The 18,701-nt window shown below is 36.6% G+C and overlaps 1 protein-coding gene across 24 annotated transcripts in view; it reads right to left on the bottom strand.

Annotated features, from left to right (window-relative positions):
* Positions 1–7,487: 7,487 nt before the first annotated feature.
* ROBO1 (roundabout guidance receptor 1) overlaps positions 7,488–18,701 on the bottom strand; it is a 1,127,179-nt gene continuing 1,115,965 nt past the window's right edge. For all 24 annotated transcript variants that reach the window (XM_084991649.1, XM_084991648.1, XM_021071380.2 and 21 more), the window contains 3 exons: positions 16,428–16,736; positions 10,334–10,530; positions 7,488–9,167 (listed from right to left, as the gene is read on the bottom strand). In XM_084991649.1, the coding sequence (XP_084847775.1) occupies positions 9,153–9,167; positions 10,334–10,530; positions 16,428–16,736 (521 nt within the window). In that variant the 3' untranslated portion in view covers positions 7,488–9,152. The remainder of the gene's footprint in view (positions 9,168–10,333; positions 10,531–16,427; positions 16,737–18,701) is intronic.

Genomic DNA, 18,701 nt, shown 5'->3' with positions numbered 1-18,701 from the left:
AAAAAACGAAGGTATGTATTCTTGGAAGGTTCAGTTGATTTTAAGTCAGACTGTTAAATTCCTTTAATTTTGGTAATGTTAATATGGGATTCGATATTACTACATTTTGGAAATTATAGTTCGTAATTTTTTTGTGCGTGTGTATTTTTAGGGCCGCTCTCGTGGCATATGGAGATTTCCAGGGTAGGGGTTAAAATGGAGCTGTAGCCACTGGCCTACACCACAGCCGCAGCAACACCAGATCTGAGCCAAGTCTTCAAACTACACCACAGCTCATGGCAATGCTGTATACTTAACCCACTGAGCGAGTCAGGGATCGAACCTGCATCCTCATGGATGCTAGTCAGATTCGTTTCTGCTGAGCTACAACACGAACTCCCATAATTTCTTATTTTAAAAATGGCCTTTGGAGTCTAAGCAATACTTGGAGATTTATATACTGATTAAAGTCTAAGCAATACTTGGAGATTTATATACTGATTAAAGATAATGGAGCTTTTAAATATTTGGTGCCAACAGAATAGCACATTTAGCATCTATCAGTCTTTCTACTCCCAACATGGACTACATTTTTCCCCCATTTCATTTATCATTAATTAAGTAAATAAAGGTGTGTATTGTTTCTAAATTTTATTAACAAGCTTCTCATCCTTGAGGGGCAGTTTTGTTTCCTGGAAAGAGAAAGCGTTTTACAGCTGGATTCACATCTACACTCTGTTTATGTCTCCCTATTGAGAATTTTGTCACTTCTTAGTCTTTTAAAATCTTGGTACTCTTATCTGTCAAGGGATTAAGCCTAGCCATTTCAAACAAATTTTGGCAAACATTTTTAATCTGATTACATGTTTAAATTATAGCTGATAACGCTACTTCTTTTCCCTATAAACTATTTATTCATAATTTATTTCCTATGGTATACCCCACATTAGCTATTCCAAATGCCTGTCACTCTCCAAACCCTTGTATACAGGTTGCATAATTGTGACCTGTAGTTTTTAAAAAAGAATTTATATAAAGAATCATTAATCCAATTTACTGTCACTGCCTCCCCTACAGAATCACAGGAATAACATAAACAGTCTTTCATACAAAACGAAATAGCATTTTAGAGATAATTTACACATAACCTTTAAAGAGAACATATAGATAAGATATTAAATGTACGGTATCTAAACTCCCATGTTGTGGAAAATATAAGACAGTCTAGTAAGTAGGCATTCCATATAAAAACTCAGGGTTTTAGCAGGCTGGCTTAAAAATACGCCTTTCCCTATATTCAGGTCTTCCTTAGTGTGACAGCCAGGGCAAATATTTTGTAGAACCCATATTTTATAAATGATTTAAGTCACCCCAAGTCAGGAACATCAGCACCTTTTGGCAACACAAGCTCACTCAATCCTATGAAAGGAGTGTGCCAGCCAATGTGAGCAGTCCACTAAGCAAGCTGCCCTCCTGGAACCAGGTGCTGGTTGCAGGGCCCCAGGAGGAACCCAGAGATACTAATCTGAATTCTGGGGCTCCTCAGGCATGGAACCCAAAAGCAGGGGACCTAGGCCCACATTTATCCCAGAACTCAGCCCTAAGGCACGGTCCACCCTTGACAGATTTATACACTGGAAGAGGAAAGTATCTAGAAAAGCACTTCAAAGTGCAGCAGATCCCTGATTTTTTGTTACTTCCTGAAGCTGAGCAGGTTATAGAAGTCATTTAAGCAGGAGACACTAAAAGCTCTGCTTTATTTGAAATCGGAAAGCTCAGAGTTTTTCCCAAATGGAAAAAGAATTTCTAAAACCTCCAACTTCAGTCCTAATACATGGAGTTAGTAATTATGCCAAAGATCTGAATGAAAAAAAAAAAAAAAGTAAAATCCATGCAAACATTTTGAGCCCAATTTATTGAAGGCAATGGATTTGTATGTTACAATATTTCATCAAATGTTAAACTCCATTGATTGTAAGAGAAAATGCTACTAATTGTAGTTATGATACAATGCCTCAATGATAGTCTCACAAATTGTTCATACCATCCTTGCTTTGCTTGATATTTCTTTCATGTTATTCTGAGGTATTTGATAATTTTGCCTGCATGTATTTGCATGATATGTGTGTATTATACAACAAAACTTAAATTAATTATTCTGGTACTGTAAAATGTATTGCTTTGTTAGAAAATGCACATAGTTATTCTAATGATTTAACTCATGCCTCACTGCTATTTCCATACCTTTTTCCTTTTGTTTTGTTTCATTGATGATAATGCAAAAATTTTTAGACTATACATAATGACAAACTCAATATTTGAGTATTAACAATTGGTAATTGGTAAGACCTCTACCAATATGAAAGGAAATTGAATACCCAGGACTAATTTCATGCATTCACAGAATGAAAGAAAATCCATCTTAAATTCAGAAAAAAAAAATGAATTGATAATTGCTTAATGTTTAATACTTTGCTAAAACATTTCCCAACAATCCTGCTTGTAGCATATGTTTTCAGGACTCTGCTGTGACAGACGTTTCCTTTGAGATCAGACTTGCCTCATCTTGGTATCTCCTATCTCAAACACTTTCCCTACACATGCCTACCTCTGTCTCAGGGTTTTCTGCTCCCACTTGGTCTGCTCACTAATGCTGGGGAGATTAATCTGAAACCCCACCCACTTTCTTCCCTCCCCTCTCCCTACCAGGAGCCCACAATCAGTGGGGAACACAGAGCAGGCTGATAAACTTTTAGGCTTGCATCCTTCTGTGAAGGATTCTGGAATTCTCTGTGTTTCTTGGAGGATTTAATAGGGTCCCCAGGAGGCACCTATGCCCACTTTAAAGAATAGATATTAACTTCTCCTCAAGTCCTCCTCGCACTCCCACTTACTGAAGTCACCTCCCAAATAAACTGCACCTAAGTCTTTGTCACAAGTTCCGCCTCTGGAAAACCACAGGCAAGCCTAAGTCGCTGTTTAACCCTCATCTGATTCTTTGTGGGGAATGTAAATTGTCAAAATATATTTTGCACTAATTCAAATGATAAAGGTGCAGATTTCATGTCGTTCTGAAGGTTAGTAATGGTTTAACCTAAATAAGAAGAGGTGTTATAATTCTCTGGCTCAGTAGAGATATTAATGTGATGCTTATATTGCCCTATAGAAAGTTAACTTACTGAGCAATCGTATTTAAGTTCCTTCCACAACTGTTCCTCAAATGTTCTTTGTCTTTCCTCTGATTCTTTATTAATGAGGTAAAGTTTGACACATGCTCATTGTCTATAATAGTCATGCTCTTTGACAGCAGGCATCATAGCTGCTGCCTGACAGAAAATGATTGTAGGATGCTGCCATCTCTAAGATTTGTTCCAGTTTCAGGTATATATATTTTGGTTTTTTAGGGCCTCATGGATGGCATATGGACGTTCCCAGTCTAGGGGTCGAATCAAAGCTGTAGCTGCTAGCCTACACCACAGCCACAGCAACACGGGATCCAAGCTGTGTCTGCCAACTGCATAACAGCTCATGGCAACACTGGATCCTTATCCCACTGAGCAAGGCCCAGGGATTGAACCTGCATCCTCATAAATACTTGTTGTGTTCATCAACTACTGAGCCACGATAGTAACTCCCCCAGTTTCAGATATTTAATGAAACTTATACTCGATATGTTAGGGTAAGTGGTTTTCAAACTTTTTTTCTCAACATAAAATTACCTGGGATTGTCTCCAAAATACAAATTATTAGGCTGTGCCTCCTGGGATTCAGCAGGATCAGGACAGGAATCAGGACTTTGTATTTACAACCAGAAGGCAGATATCCATGGACATCACTTCAGTAAACATAGACTTGGTATCTCTGGAGAATAAAAATCCTTGAAAATATTTTAAAAATACACATTTGTTGTCTTTCCTTTCACTAGTGTTCAAAACAGGGAATAGGAGAAAGAGAAAGAATAAGAATGTAACTTTCTCAACTACTTAACAGCTAGTAACTACTTTCTCAACTAATTAGTCTACTTGTGTGACTTAAGAATAAGACATTTTCATAATAAAGGATTATCTCATGTTTGAAGAATAAAACATTCATTTTCTCATATTCAAAAATGTTCAGGATTTGATTAAAAAGTCAATTTACTAATTCAAAATAATTTTGTTTGTATTCCAAATGTGAGCAAAGCTTTTATTTCAAAGCCCAAGGTCTCTAATTTCTTACATTCTGTTTCCACATATCCTTTATTGTGTTTATTGTGGATTAATTCCTTTAAACTATTAAGTTCAGAATTTTACAGCTAACACATAGGTGCTCAGCAAACAGTTCAGTTTGGCTGTGTTACCATCTGTCTTTGCAGTGTCATTTGAGTATTTCATGTTTTGTCATCTTGCAAGGGAATAGTAACAATGAAAATGATATGCTTGGGGTATTTGGTGCCTTATAGAAATATGGCTTTAACGAGAGGACACTAGACTTTGTAGGTGGAGTGTGTTCATATAGGGAAAAAAAAATTGACATCTGTCAAAACAGAAACTATGTTTAGGGACCCAAAATTAAAGGTCCTTCCGGCTATTGATTGGGAGCCTTGCTACAGACACCTTGGAGAAAAGAAAAAGGTCAATGTCCAAATTTCTCTGGAGAAAATTTCCCTGAAGCTTTTTGATACTAAAACGACCTTTACACTCTCAGGCGCAAAATTCATTTTAGTCTGTTGCCAAATCCTTTTTTTAAAAAACATTTAATTTCTTTCTGCTAAATTCTCTTGAAACAAGTTGAGAGAACTAGAATTTGAGAAAAGATATTTCTATTTTGTTAAGAGTAACCTGTGTTTAATGTTTTATTTAATCATATCCTTTTGCAGCAAGATCATATTTTGAAATATTAACAGATGCTGCACCTGTTATAAGCTATTTCCTGCTATCCCACCCCACTTCAGGCAGCTGAGCCAGCTTTCTATATATACTGCCGAGATGGTTACCAGAGAAATGTGAAGGGATGGTTATGGCAGAAAAGCAATTTGACACTTCTTTTTGGGTTTCAAAATAGATTTGCAACCTGTAGTCTGTAGCAGAGTGAAGGTTGATTTGCAACCGGTAAGGTCTTGCAAACCAAGACCTTGTCCTCAAGCAATAAGCATGATAGTTTCTCTCCCTTTCTCCTTCCCTCCCTCCCTCTCTTCCTTCTTTTCTCTCTCACTCTCTCCCTTCTATTCTCCGTGTCTCTCCCTGCCTCTTCCTCCCTTTCCATCCCACTGAGAAGATACAACTAAACATGAGGTGAGGGAATTAAATATGGCAAGTGTGACTGAGGCTTCTGATTCCAGCACCCTCTCAGCTTCCAGTCCAGTAGGACTTGGGGAATCTAAAAGTAAAGCAACCTATGAAGCTCCTTCCATTCAACACTATAGAGGTAGCTGGTGTTGTCCAATGAATAGTGGGCACTTACTATGTGCTTTGCATGTATCAACTCATTTAATCCTTACAACCCGGTAAGGTAGGTATTTAGGATTTTAAGATTAGGCACAGATTCCTTAAGTACATTTCCATGTTTACACAGCTAATAATTTGAGGAGCCAAGATTCAAGCACAGGTAGTCTGGATTGGAAACCAAAGGTTTTTTCCTTGTAAACGGCAGGAGTAGCTGGCATTCCCTCTCCCAACCTACACAGCCCAAAGTGACCATCAATTTAAGAGACTGAACGATATCTCGTGAGGGCCCAAGGAAAAGCCCCCACATACAAGTCTCCAGAACCCCAGCAAAGCATGGAAGAGCATACAAAACTCCCATTCTCATTCCCCACACCTAACCTACATCTAAAGCCTTAGAAGAGGGTCAATAGATACTAAGAGGCATTGAGGTTGGGGAGAGGAGGATGCAGAAGTAAGGTTCTGACAAATGAGACCATTGGAAATTTGGATGAAAGCAATAATGCCTAAAGCCCCTACCATTGGATACCCCCACGCTGGACTTTCTACACATGAAGACGACCTCCGAAATTTAGATACTAATCTATAGAGAGGGAAGGGAGGAGAAAATCCAGACTCCACACCTGGAATGACCAAGAAAGACATAATTGAGTTCACCTGGACCTCAGATGATATTTTCTGCCACTATGTGGGACAGCAGTCCAAAAGAGACAATAAGTCTAGTCATTGAAACCTTAATTGACACACTTAAACCCCTAAACTGTGAAATGTGTGCTGAAAATGCCATATCCTGGCTCTCAAGAATTCAAAAGCAAGGAAACAAGCAAAAGCACCAAGAATTTATTCCACAATTAGGTATTTCACAGAGAATTTTACTCACCGGAAATGGAACCACATCCATCCTTGAACCACACTTATTTTTTGACCTTAAAAAAAAAATAAATAAACCTTTGGCAAGTTTTGGGGAACAAACTACATGTGTAAAGTGGAGAAAGCATGTGTGCCATGATTTCAGTCCATAAATACAACAGTATCTTGTATTGTTTTAGGGGTTTACAAAGTCCACATCATATACATTAATTCACTAAATCATATGACAATATGTCCATGAGGTAGGTATTATTGAATTTACAGGTGAGGAACCTGAGACTTAGAGGTTAAGTAACATGTCCAAGGAAACACAGCCCATGACAAAACTGGGACTCAAATCCAGCCCTCTGATACAGGTAATGTGTCTGTATATCATATATCATAAAAAAGAGACTAACTTATTTTTAGTCAGCTTGCTGAAAGGGAAAAATTAGGCCATTAAACATATCTCTCTAGTTTTTTTCTTGCTATAGCTAGGAGACTGATGCCTTGACCTACGGAACTGTTCATCTCCAAGTAGATGCTGGTGATTATCATTTTGTAAAATTAAATTTCAAATTATCATCCCTCCTTAGCAGATTTTCCCCAGATATTCAAATTGTGGTCAACACAAAATTTAGCAATATGTGAGTCATGGGAAAAAGCTTTCACTAGATTCTATTCCCTTTGGCACTTCCAAACCATGATGCCCACTTCATCCATCCAAAGTTGAGTAATTGAACATGCTGACTTTAATCTAATGGACAATAATTTGCAACCTCGTATATGCTAGGTATTGTATTGTCAAAATTTCACATAAATTTTGTAACAAGCAGATAATTACTGATCAATATTTCAGATTTATATAATTTTCTTATTGACAGAACATAAGTCGCCCAAACCTTACAAATTAGATTTATCATAGTTAAATCCTGACTATTTCAGAAATAGGTTAATTGAATTTCAGATACATACCCATAAACATTTTAGTACATTCTTAATATTGGAAAGTTATTCTCTGATTAATGACTTTCAGTGTATGATTCATCTTATATCTTTAATTTTAGGAGAGGAAAATGAGTATTTTTTTCCTTACAAGTAAAAACCTGGTTGTTCATAAAAGAGAATCTTTACTCATTTGATAATATAGTGGTGAAATGTTAAGACAGCACAAATTTGTGATTAAATGGAATAAATTTGATCACACAATGAAAAAAAAATCAACACAAAGAATGATGTATTTGAGAACATTTTTAATAAATAATGTGACAAAATTACTTTTCTGATTATTGGATTTTCAGTATGCAAAATTATGGCTAAAAATAAGAGGCTTCTTACATGAACATAATGAAAACATTAATCACATGGATTGTTCCCTTAGTACTGCACACCTTTTCTATGTAAATTTCAAATCATCTAAGTGAACACATTTAGTTTTTGGTGAACATCAGCTTTTTTTCTGTGGTTCAGTTTTGTTTGGCTTTTTTTTTCCAGTGGGGACAGGCCTGATACCTATATATGAATAAATGCACATTTTTTTCTTTGAATAGCACCAATTATAAAGTCAATGAAATTTATATAATGACAAAAAATGATCATAAAAATCTATAGTCAGAGGACATCATTTGGCAATTCAAAGCAAGTAATGCCTCTAGTTGAGCTTATAAGGAAATCTTGTAGGTTTCACCATTGGCCACAACAAACTTAAACCTTTTTTTTTTTCTTTAAGTCCAGGAAAAGTAAGAACCGCTGCATTCATGGCCCACAATAAAGTATGCACGTTACTTCACCATCTGTCATCATTCAAATATTCCAAATACAAACATAGAGCATTAACAAAACAGGTTAAAAATGCTTCTCAACATTTTTTTTCAATAAGACAAAAAAGGTTAATAGTTACAATGGTTTACAAATAAAGTTTAGTGATTGTGCTTTTAAAACCAAAAAAAAAAAAAAGATTAAAAACAGTGCATTACAAAAACAAAACTCAAACTTCCTTAAGTGGCACTTCTGAAAGTTGAACTGACACTACCAGAAGACATTTAGGCCAGTTAAGATAGGGATGTCCTTATTCAATTGGTCATTAAAAACATCCATTTGCATGTAGTATGCATTTATAATTGCTTTTTGATTGAAAAATAGAACAAGGTTTTTGCTTGGCTGATTTATGACAATGACTAGACAACCAGAGATCCAACTGGCTTACCCCTACTTATCCAAAAGTACATTTCCAATAAGAATATACTTCAATGATTGAAATGAAGACAAAATAAAGTACCACCAGGGGTTGTAAAGAGTATGTATTTACAATGTTTCTACCCCATTCAAATTGATTGTGGTTGTTCTGCATTTGCTATATATATATATGTTTTTTTTTTTCCCAGCAGAGGGTGATATGAGAGACTGATTTTAAAATCACGTTAAAATGAAGTTATGTTTTAAGTTGCATTAGCAGTTGGTTATAGAAAGATTATATCTTGAGAGCCCTTGACATGAGGTTGATTAGTCAACTTTGTATCTTTGATCAATATTTTGCTGTAAATTGGCTTGGTATAGAAGCAGTGCAATGCCATATCTCAGGGGCAAGATGCAAAAGAACTGTTTGGTTCTCCCTTGCTGGCTGATGACTGAAGCAAGAAGTCAAACACTTCCCTTGTAATGATTTGTTCCAATAGCGATGGGAAGTCCCTGGCAAGATGTTCTTCATAGGGATAGGGATCAAACAACAACAATAAAACCCCAATAAAATTTAAAAAATGGTATTCCAATAAGGGGAATAAAAATGACAATTTGTACACTCTGATTGCACTGAACATTTTATCTGGCGTCATATGTCATCAGACAAGAGGCATCTTGAGTGATAACTTTGACATGAGATCTCACAAGCCTCTCTGGTTGTCTTCAGCTTTCAGTTTCCTGGAAGAGATAAGTTCTTGTTAAAACTGAAAACAAATCTTAGAGTATTTCCCAACTTTATTTATGTGTTTTTTTCTTACAGTTTGTGTTCTTATTTATTTTTATTTGTAAAAACATATAAATATTCTTAGAGTTTGTGTTTCTTCATTCTTTCACTAGCACACACTGGAAAGTGCTCATGCCAACACATTTATTTGTCAACTTGAATATGTTTTGATAGAAAATCAATAGTTATCTAAACAAATACACAGCGTTGGGAGGTGTGGTGCAGGGAGAGAAGGGCAGGAGGAGGCCAAGTTCTCTACACCCCCAGCCTCAACTCGACGTCATAACTAAATTTTTATTGATCTTACATGGTAATCTATAATGACTTCTTGTCCCCCTCAAAGGGCTCAAAAAAAAAAAAAAAAACTGAAAAATAACTTTTCTCACAGCATTTGGAGAAGGAAAAACCTCTCATTTCAAACTTCCAAACCTCAAAATCAAAATACATTGGGCATTATAGAAAATTCAGTAGGAGATAATTAATTATAATTTTACATCTTCTATTATAAAAAAATCATGGTTTAACACTCACTTAACAATCTACCTGAGATTAAAAATATTTGTTAAGAAGAGAAATTTGTCTTCAACTCGTTTTTTAATGAAATGGTGAAAACAAAATTTTAAAAATGGGAGATGATTTTATAATATGATATGATTTACTGCCAACTCTCAAAAGACCAAAGGTGAAAGATAGTCAGCCAAACCATCCTGATTAACCCCAGTGATCACTATGGTGGCAGATAACACAGGAAAAACTCTCTCCCATATTATAACTGTCACTTTGCTGGGTTTTTATAACCTCCCATAATACTATAAATTATAATTATCTAGATCAATAAGCTCTCATTTCTTAACAACATGTTTACAGTATAAATTTCCGACCTGAACATCTGCAGATAAATAGGAACCTTAAGATCTAAAGAGAAACTATTATTACCATTTAAAACTCTGGAACACATTTCAAGAAAATCATTGAATTCTCAGAATTTAAGTTGCTGGCATCACTGACATGGTTTGTTATGAAACAGTAACATTTCTGTAGATCAATGGATGTTTTTAAATTTAAGGCTGATATGAAAACTAGCCTAATGCTGGCAAACTTGAAAAAAAATTATAGGTACCTCTAATTCTTCATTATTATCTTCTCCTCTTTCGTATCCTCCAAGAACTTGCATTTCTGCAATATTTCTTCGACCTACATTTGCTTGTTCTCTTTGTCTGCCTCCTGATCCTCTTGACGACATTGAGCTCGAAGAACTAGGATCTCTGGGATTATTTGATGTCGGAAAAGTAGGTCTACAGTAAGGTAGAATATCCTCTGTGTGATGAAATATAATAATGAGTGCCTATGAACACACTGTACATTTTCATTGTATAATATACACTTACATCTATAATTGGGAATGGGGGAGCATCGGTGCTTCTGAGGAATAAGTGAGGAGTTTTATAACAATAATGAATAAGGCAGTACTGTTTTTTGAAAATGAAAATAACACCCTTGCTGTTTTCCTAACAGTGGTTAAGTTTTAGGTTGTTTCTACTCATAAGCTTTGGTCCACCTCAAACTCACTTGGGACCAGCATCCTTATTAGAGGGAAATGAAACATGGAATCAGACCTGGCTTCCAGTTCTATCCATCACTATATGATCTCCCATTGTTTTAGTTTTAGTTTCCATTTAACTAAAAAAGTGATAATAGTATCTATACCCAGAGGAACTGCTATGTTGACGTGAAAACAAATGAGAGAGGTACATCCCTATGTAAACTCTGAAGGACTATTACAAGGCATTGATAGAAAAAAAGCCCAGTTTTCTTGAATCACCAAAACATCAAGCCAAGTTTGGATTTACTTCCTAGACACCAAGACGTCAACCTCCATTTCAACATCATTTACATTATGGAACCCTGAATCTCAGATGCCTGACATCATTGCTAGCTTCAAAAACAAGCCACTCCAATGAACTGCTGCCTCTTGAATTTCTGTTTCTATACTGCTTTAAATTTGGTGATGTTTCTATTGATGCATCTTACCACTGCTCACTTCTCTCCAAAGCCTTTGCAAACAAAGCCTACTCTGCTTTTGAAAACCAAACACAAGAAATAAAAACAAAAATGACAACTGAAAAACTTTCTTTTACATGCCTTTTTTTCTCCCCTAAATACTTGCTCTACCAATCACACTGCCTGAATGAAATCTGATTTCCCCTAAAGTTTCCACTGATACTCCCTGCAGTGGAAAGAGGAAGGTTTGCCTGTTGCTCACTAACACCAGCTCTAAATCACTGCTCCTTCATCCTTGAACATAAACATTTTCCTCCTGCGAGGGCCAAGCAATTGAGTTATGCAGCCCATGAAGTCCTCCTTGATGGCACCTTTCTCCTTCTGTTCTACTCATCACAACTTCCATTCCTGATGCAGACTTCTCACTCCCCAGAATTTCACCATCCATGTGGACCATCATACCTGAACCCTCGCTTCACAGCACTTGGTCCTCTGTGACCTTCATCTTCTGCCCCTTTCATCCACCTTTTTCTTTCTATGTCTTTAGTTTTTGACCAACTACAATATGATAAAATATACTTTGCTAAAAACTTTACCCTTAAGCCTATGCTCTACATAAATGAATACTTTCCTCATTGCTTAGCAAAGCTTCTTGAAAAGCAATTGGCCTCAATCTTGGTCACCACAACTCCCATTCATTTTGTATCCCACTGAAATCTCCTTATGCCCATATTACCACAAGGGGACTAAAGAAATTCAGTGTTGACTTGGATAATGCTAACCATGTTTCAGTCCTTATGTCTCTAGACTTCTCACTATCTTCTCATCTGAAAACATTACTACTCTCTTAGCTCCTAACTTCTCCCGTCTTCCTGGCCAGCCTTTGTGGGCTCTTCTTAGTACCTCTTACATATGGATGTTCTCCTTGAGGTTCTTACTTTTAGCTGTGTTTGTGTGTGTGTGTGTGTTTATGTGTATACACACATAAAAACATTTTTTCCCACTCACCCTGGATGACTTCATCCATTCTCACAGACTTTCTAACTTTTTCTAGAATATAGCTGCCATGAGGACAGATATTTTTTGTCTCCTTTGTGTACTGATACACTCTCAGCTTGCCATGTAAGGATCATTGATAAATATTTTGATTGAATGAATAAGTGAGTAGCTTTCCTCTTTATCATAATGAGTTTTTATTGGTTGGTTGGTTGGTTGGTTTTGGGGGTTTTTTGCTTTGTAAAGCTGCACCTGTGAGATATGGAAGTTCCCAGGTTAGGGGTCGAATTGGAACTTCAGCTGAAGCCTATGTCACAGCCACAGTCACAGCCACAGCCACAGCAGTGTTGGATCTGAGCCATGTCTGTGACCTACACCATGGCTCATGGTAATGCCAGATCCTTAACCTACTGAGCAAGGCCAGGGATTGAACCTGCATCCTCATAGATACTAGCAAGGTTCATGACCCACCGAGACACAATGAGAACTCCCATGATGAGTTATTCATTTGTGTTTGCAACTCCTGAACTCTGCCTGGACACCACCTCTGAGTGTCCCTCAAACTCCGCACGTTGAACGTTGACTTTATCATGTCCATTCCTCTGAGATAATCGTCCTCCTCTGTCTTCCCTTATGAAGCTAATGACCTCATAATCATTAAGATGCCTGAGGTAGAAAACTGAAATTATTTTACAGTCTTCCTCCTTCCAACAACCCCTTAAATTTACCTTTTCCACACATTCAAATATATAACATGTAAGGACGGTTTTAACTCTAAAAATTTTCTTGAATTTTCCCCTCACTCATCGTTGCTCCGACTGCCTGGTTTATATTCTATACATCCCTTCTGGGGCTTGTAAATATCTTCTAAAGGCCTCTGCTTCTTGAGTTATTTCCCTCTAAGCTGGCTTTGCTTGGCCACCTTCCTTTTATAGGAACTGCAGGCCCTCTATAATTTAAATTTACATTTATCAAAAGGGCTTATCTTTCTCTCTTTCTCTCTCTCTCTTTTACTTTTTTTTTTTTTTGGTCTTTTTAGGGCTGCCTCTGTGGCATATGGAAGTTTCCCGGCTGGGGAACAAATTGGAGCTGCAACTGCTGGCCTACGACATAGCCAAAGCAATGCAGGATCCAAGCTGTGGCTGCGACCTACACTGCAGCTCATGGCAATGCAGGATCCTTTAACCCACTGGCCAGGGATCAAACCCGCATCCTCATGGATACTAGTCAGATTTTTAAACCACTGAGCCACAATGGGAACTCTGTCAAGAGCTTCATCTTTACCATTTTACCATCTAGTAACACTGAATATCTTATAGTCCCCCCAATGGATTCAACTTTTCATGCTGATTTTCTCTGCCAGAACAATATATCCATTCTTCTTACCCAGGCTAAATTCCACCCATTCTAAACACTCAACTTATGGGTCATTTCCACCAAGAAAGAATAAGTCTTTCCTGACCTCCCATCTCCCGTAAGACTGGGCTAATTTTCCTTTCTCTGGACTCCCAAGTGTCAGGGCACCATATAAACATTATACTCAATATGAATACAGCTGTGAATCTATAGATTGCCTGTCTTCTTCTCTGACTATAAGCTCTTTGAGGTCAAAGTTCATGTTCACACACAAATCTCAGGACTAGTACAATGCTTAATAGCACAATAGATGTTTGAAATATATAGAAGTAAATTGAACTAACTGGGGTAAATGTCAGCTAAAAAATCTGACATTGAGGTCTATAAGACCACTCTCCTTAATTAAAAAAACCCATTTGTTACATATGTAAATCAGGGAGCCTCTTTTATTATAAATAATGTAAACTGAATTATAGGGTGAAAATTTCAGCAATGCATAGATACAACAGTTTAATGATACATACACACAAGGTTACACTTCAAATAAGAATTTGGGAAAGACAGACATATAAAATAATAACTTCTTAGAGTGTCTCAGTGCTTTCCATGGAATAGGGCTCCTTGTTTCTAGTTCACTGGTTTCAGTTTTATTAGTTCTTTAGTTGGAAATATCTTCATAACAAAAGGATAACTTATTAAGTTTCTGAAGAGTGATAAAAATAATTTCATCTCTTTGTTCTAGTGCTGTATATACCAGGATCTTTCTGAGTCTATAAAATTTTCTCCTGAAGAATTCCATTTACTTTGGAGGAAGGTTTCTTGTGAGCAGCAAATTGGTCCATACTCAGGCCTGATACATACTTCTTAATTTACCTCATGACATTTGATTTATGAATCACTAATTGGAGTATAATTACCAAAAGTTGAAAGTTCAGATCACCTTTGGCTTAACTGATAATAATAAGCTAAGCTTTTCAAACTTCAAATTGTGGTGATGTCATCAAGTACTTTGTGGTCGCAGAGTGGAGGCACAGTTTTGCCATTGCCTCACTGCTGAGTCCATGCTTGCATGAGGAATTTAGGCTTCCATTGCAGAAAAAGCAAAACTGTCCTCAATAGTGAAAGCAAGTGGCTAATGACCAGGTGCCCATAACAAACAGAACAATGGACTGATCTCTAATATTAACAAAACACAGTCTTGAAAATACAACTATAGTTAAAGTACATGTACAGCCTTCTAAGATGCATTTCCCCATCATGCTTTCCTGACTCTTTCATCAACTACTTTCCTTCTCTTGTATCTCTTCTGCCTGAAGGGTTTCTTCTCCTTAGTCTATATATTGTCCCAATACTCTATCCTAAAACATTTCCATACGTTTTACCTTCCTGTTAAACCCTATTTCAACCTCTCTTCCTCTTACCAACCTTCTGCAGAGTCTACACTCACTACTTCTCTTTCACAATGTCCATAATCAGTCAATACTCATTACTTCTCTTCCAACAACCTACAGCTGGGATTCTACTCTGTCTACTAAAAATAGTTATATTAAATATCACCCATGAAAAAAGTTTTGTAAAATCTGTGTGTCCTCCATCTATTCTCCCACCCCATCCCCACTGACATCCAACTCTTGCTTCTGTGGCATTTTACATTTCTTCCTATCTTAAAATTTCCTTCTCCATTCTTTCTAGGATATCCTTCTTTCTAGTTTGGATAGTTTAATTATTCTCTATTACTGGGTGAATATACCTCAGTTTGTGTATAGAATGTTCCTCTTCCAAACACATATGTATATGTATGTATGTGTATGTATTTTTATTGAAGTGTAGTTTATTTAAAACACTTTATTAGTTTCAGGTGTACAATAGAGTGATTCAGTATTTTTAAAGATTATACTCCATATAAAGTTATTATAAAATAATGCCTATATTTCCTTGCTGTACAATATATCTGTGCAGCTTATTTATTTTACACATGGCAGTTTGTAACTCTTAAAAACTGGAATTACTTTCCCCAAGACTTTTATCCTTTCCCTCATTTTTTTTTACATTGGTTAATAAAATTATGTTCCACTAGTCATAGAGCGGCATCTAATTAACATCTGCACAACTTTTCTTTTACTCCATTAATTCATTTTACTTTTTTTACATTCAATAAGTCACCAAGTCCTATAGGGTCTGTCTCTGAAATGTCTATGTAGGCTTTTTCCTTCTTTTAATTTGCACAGCTATTTTAATTTAGTGCTTTCATATTTTATACCTAGATTATTTTGCAATGTTCTAATACTTTCAGCTATCCATTTCCAGTCTCATTCACTATAGAGTGTTGTCAGTTATTTTTTTAAAACACAAATCTGATTATATAATTTCCTGATCAAACTCTTTGCTGGCTCACCACTGCCCATACCATAAATCCCAACCTCTTCAGAATAGTATTCCTGGTCTTTCCAATCTGGCTCAACCACCTTCCTGGTTTTATCTTTTACCCTTTGTCCCTGGCCCCAAGCATCTTATTCTCCGATAAACAGGAAAGCCAATATTCACCCAATATTCATTTTCACTCTTTCATGTTTTTTTCTCCACTTATTTCCTTTGCCAGATATCCCCTTCTCCCTGTAACTTGTGGAAATCATGCTTTCCTTTAAAATTCAACTCAACTGGCATCTCTCCAAGGAAGACTTGCATAATGTCTTGTATTAGAATGAACGGTATTTAATTTGTCTGGGTACATGCCTGTCTCCTCCAATAGAGAGCAAATTTCTGAATCTTATCACTTTTCACAGGACCCTACAGAGCCCAGCCGTGTATCATGCAAACCTATGTTCAATCTGTGTTTACTGGCTGCTGGAATAAATCCGTACCTTGGATGAGATGAGTCTTTGCTGGTGGAAGGTCTCGTTTTGCTGCCTTATTTCCTCGTCCTTTCCCATCATTTTGCTGTTCCTGTGCTTCTCTGGGATCACCTGGGTTTGGTCGCATATCAGCAACTTGTCTTCCATCCAACACGTCTCTCCCCTTGTAACTGGCTCCTTTTCTATCTGATGACCTTTCTGTTCTTGCTTCTAGAGAAGGGAGTTTTGGCACCATTACAGGTCGTACCTCCAGCTGTGCCTTAGATTGGACAGTGGGTGACTTTATAGCAGGAGGTGGCACAGGAGGAGGAGGAAGATCTAAAAAGAAATATATGAAATACTGTAAAAGTTTTCCACTTATAAAGTTATTAACATTAGTATTACCATTAGAGTCACATACAACTGCAGGGTCATCTAAAATAAACTGGAACAAATAAAGGCAACCAAAGAATAAGATGACCCGAACTTTTAATATATATGCTCTAATTTTTATCTAGCACAGAAATATTGAATTTATAGAGCTGGGATTTAGGGGACAGCCCATACAGGCATATATGCAATAACCTTCTCTCCCCAACCATGGCAGACCTTGCTAATTGATTTCAGTGTAATGCTGCTGATCTCAGATGCATACCCTGACTCTTCAGGCAACCACTTCAAATTAATTGAGGCTGGCACTTGAGTTGAGTTCTATTTGCCATCTCTAAACTAGCCTTAATTCTATCTCGTTTTGTAGATAGAGAAACTCAAACACATAGATCTTAGGTTATTTTCCAAACTTAAAGCTATATATGATCAGAATCAGGACAAATGCCCTCAGTCTTAATTTCTGGTTCAGTGTTCTTTATACCACTATTTCATTCAACAGTATGTTCATAAGCTACCATTCATTGATGCAATCTCTCCACTTTGTACATGGACCCAGAGGTGTTAAACCAGATGATCACTGGCATGAATATAACTTAATTTTATCTATCTATATTTCTATATTAATTCATATCATTGGACATTGTATATAATTCAATGTCTTACAGATGTATATAAAGATAAAAGTAAGCATAAAATTTGATTCCTAGAAAATGTATTTCCTCTGAGGGTGTTAGTTTTTTAAATGACTCTTAGGTATACTCCAGGAAAAAGAAATACATAACCTAGTAATAGTTGGTGAGTTGGTAGAAGAACATGAACAGATTCTAGTTTTAGGCTGTTTGGCTGTGGTGTGGAGGATGGATTAAAAGGAAAGTCTTAAATTCAGGAGGCACTCAAAGTTATTTTAGATGTGTTTGACAGTATTTAAGAAAAAAAAAAGTTTTACTTAAAGATCAATGGAATATAGTAGGGGAAGACTATTCATGAGATAACTTTCAGGATTTCTGCCATAGCTGACTAGGTGGATGACAGAAACATCACTGAAGATGAGAAATGAAGGGATAATAAGACATGGTGTGTGAAGGAAGAACACAAGTTTGGTTTTAGAAAAGCGAATAGGAGGAGCTTTTGAAGAACCCAGATAGAGATGTTCAGCAGGTTATTGTTCACAGAATCTGAGTTTCAAGAAAGGTCAAACTAGAGACACAGATATTTGGGAATTATCAGCATAATCTTTTTAGTCATAACTTTACTTTTCATTTTATTTTTTTCATTTTTTGGCTGCATTGGCTTCATGTAGGATATTAGTTCCCAGACCAGGGATCACACCGAGGCTGCAGCAGTGACAGTGCTGAATCCTAACAACTAGGCCACCAGGGAACTCCCTAGTCATAACTTTAGAAATGGTAATGTTTTCATATTTGGAGAGAAACTTGTATGTGATAAAATCAATCAAGTAAAATATTTGTAGAACACATATTAAATGCTTAGTATTACAAAATTAATGTTAAGATTTTCAACAAAAAATATACATTCACATGATAAAAATTCAAAAGTATGTAAGGACTTGGAAGTATAATCCTTTATACCACCCCAACTCCATTTCAAATCCTCAATATTGATGCAGAAGTAATCAGTTTGAATAGTTTTTAAAGGATCATTTCAGAAATTATTTATGCATTTAAGGCAGGGCTGCCAAGTTGCATAACTCCAAGGAGTACCATTCATATTAGGGACTATGCAAAATGGCCATATCTGGGATTGTACAGAGTGCCCTATCTGCCCACTGGAATGTGGTAGTCTTCCTTTCTTAGCAACCTAAAAGAGACTGCACTTTTTCCCACCTAACTGTGTAGTTGTGTACAGTTCCATATGTATACATAGTTCTCCCTCTTTTTTCTGAAAAGTCTGTAT

The sequence above is a fragment of the Sus scrofa genome, chromosome 13 (genome assembly GCF_054392235.1).
Source record: "Sus scrofa isolate SSC_HxYL_T2T_F1_AM1 chromosome 13, Sscrofa_HxYL_maternal_Yorkshire_Landrace_v2.0, whole genome shotgun sequence".
NCBI classification, from domain to species: domain Eukaryota; kingdom Metazoa; phylum Chordata; class Mammalia; order Artiodactyla; family Suidae; genus Sus; species Sus scrofa.
The sequence above is the reverse complement of the archived record's forward strand: the minus strand, read 5'-3'. Positions and strand labels throughout refer to the sequence as shown.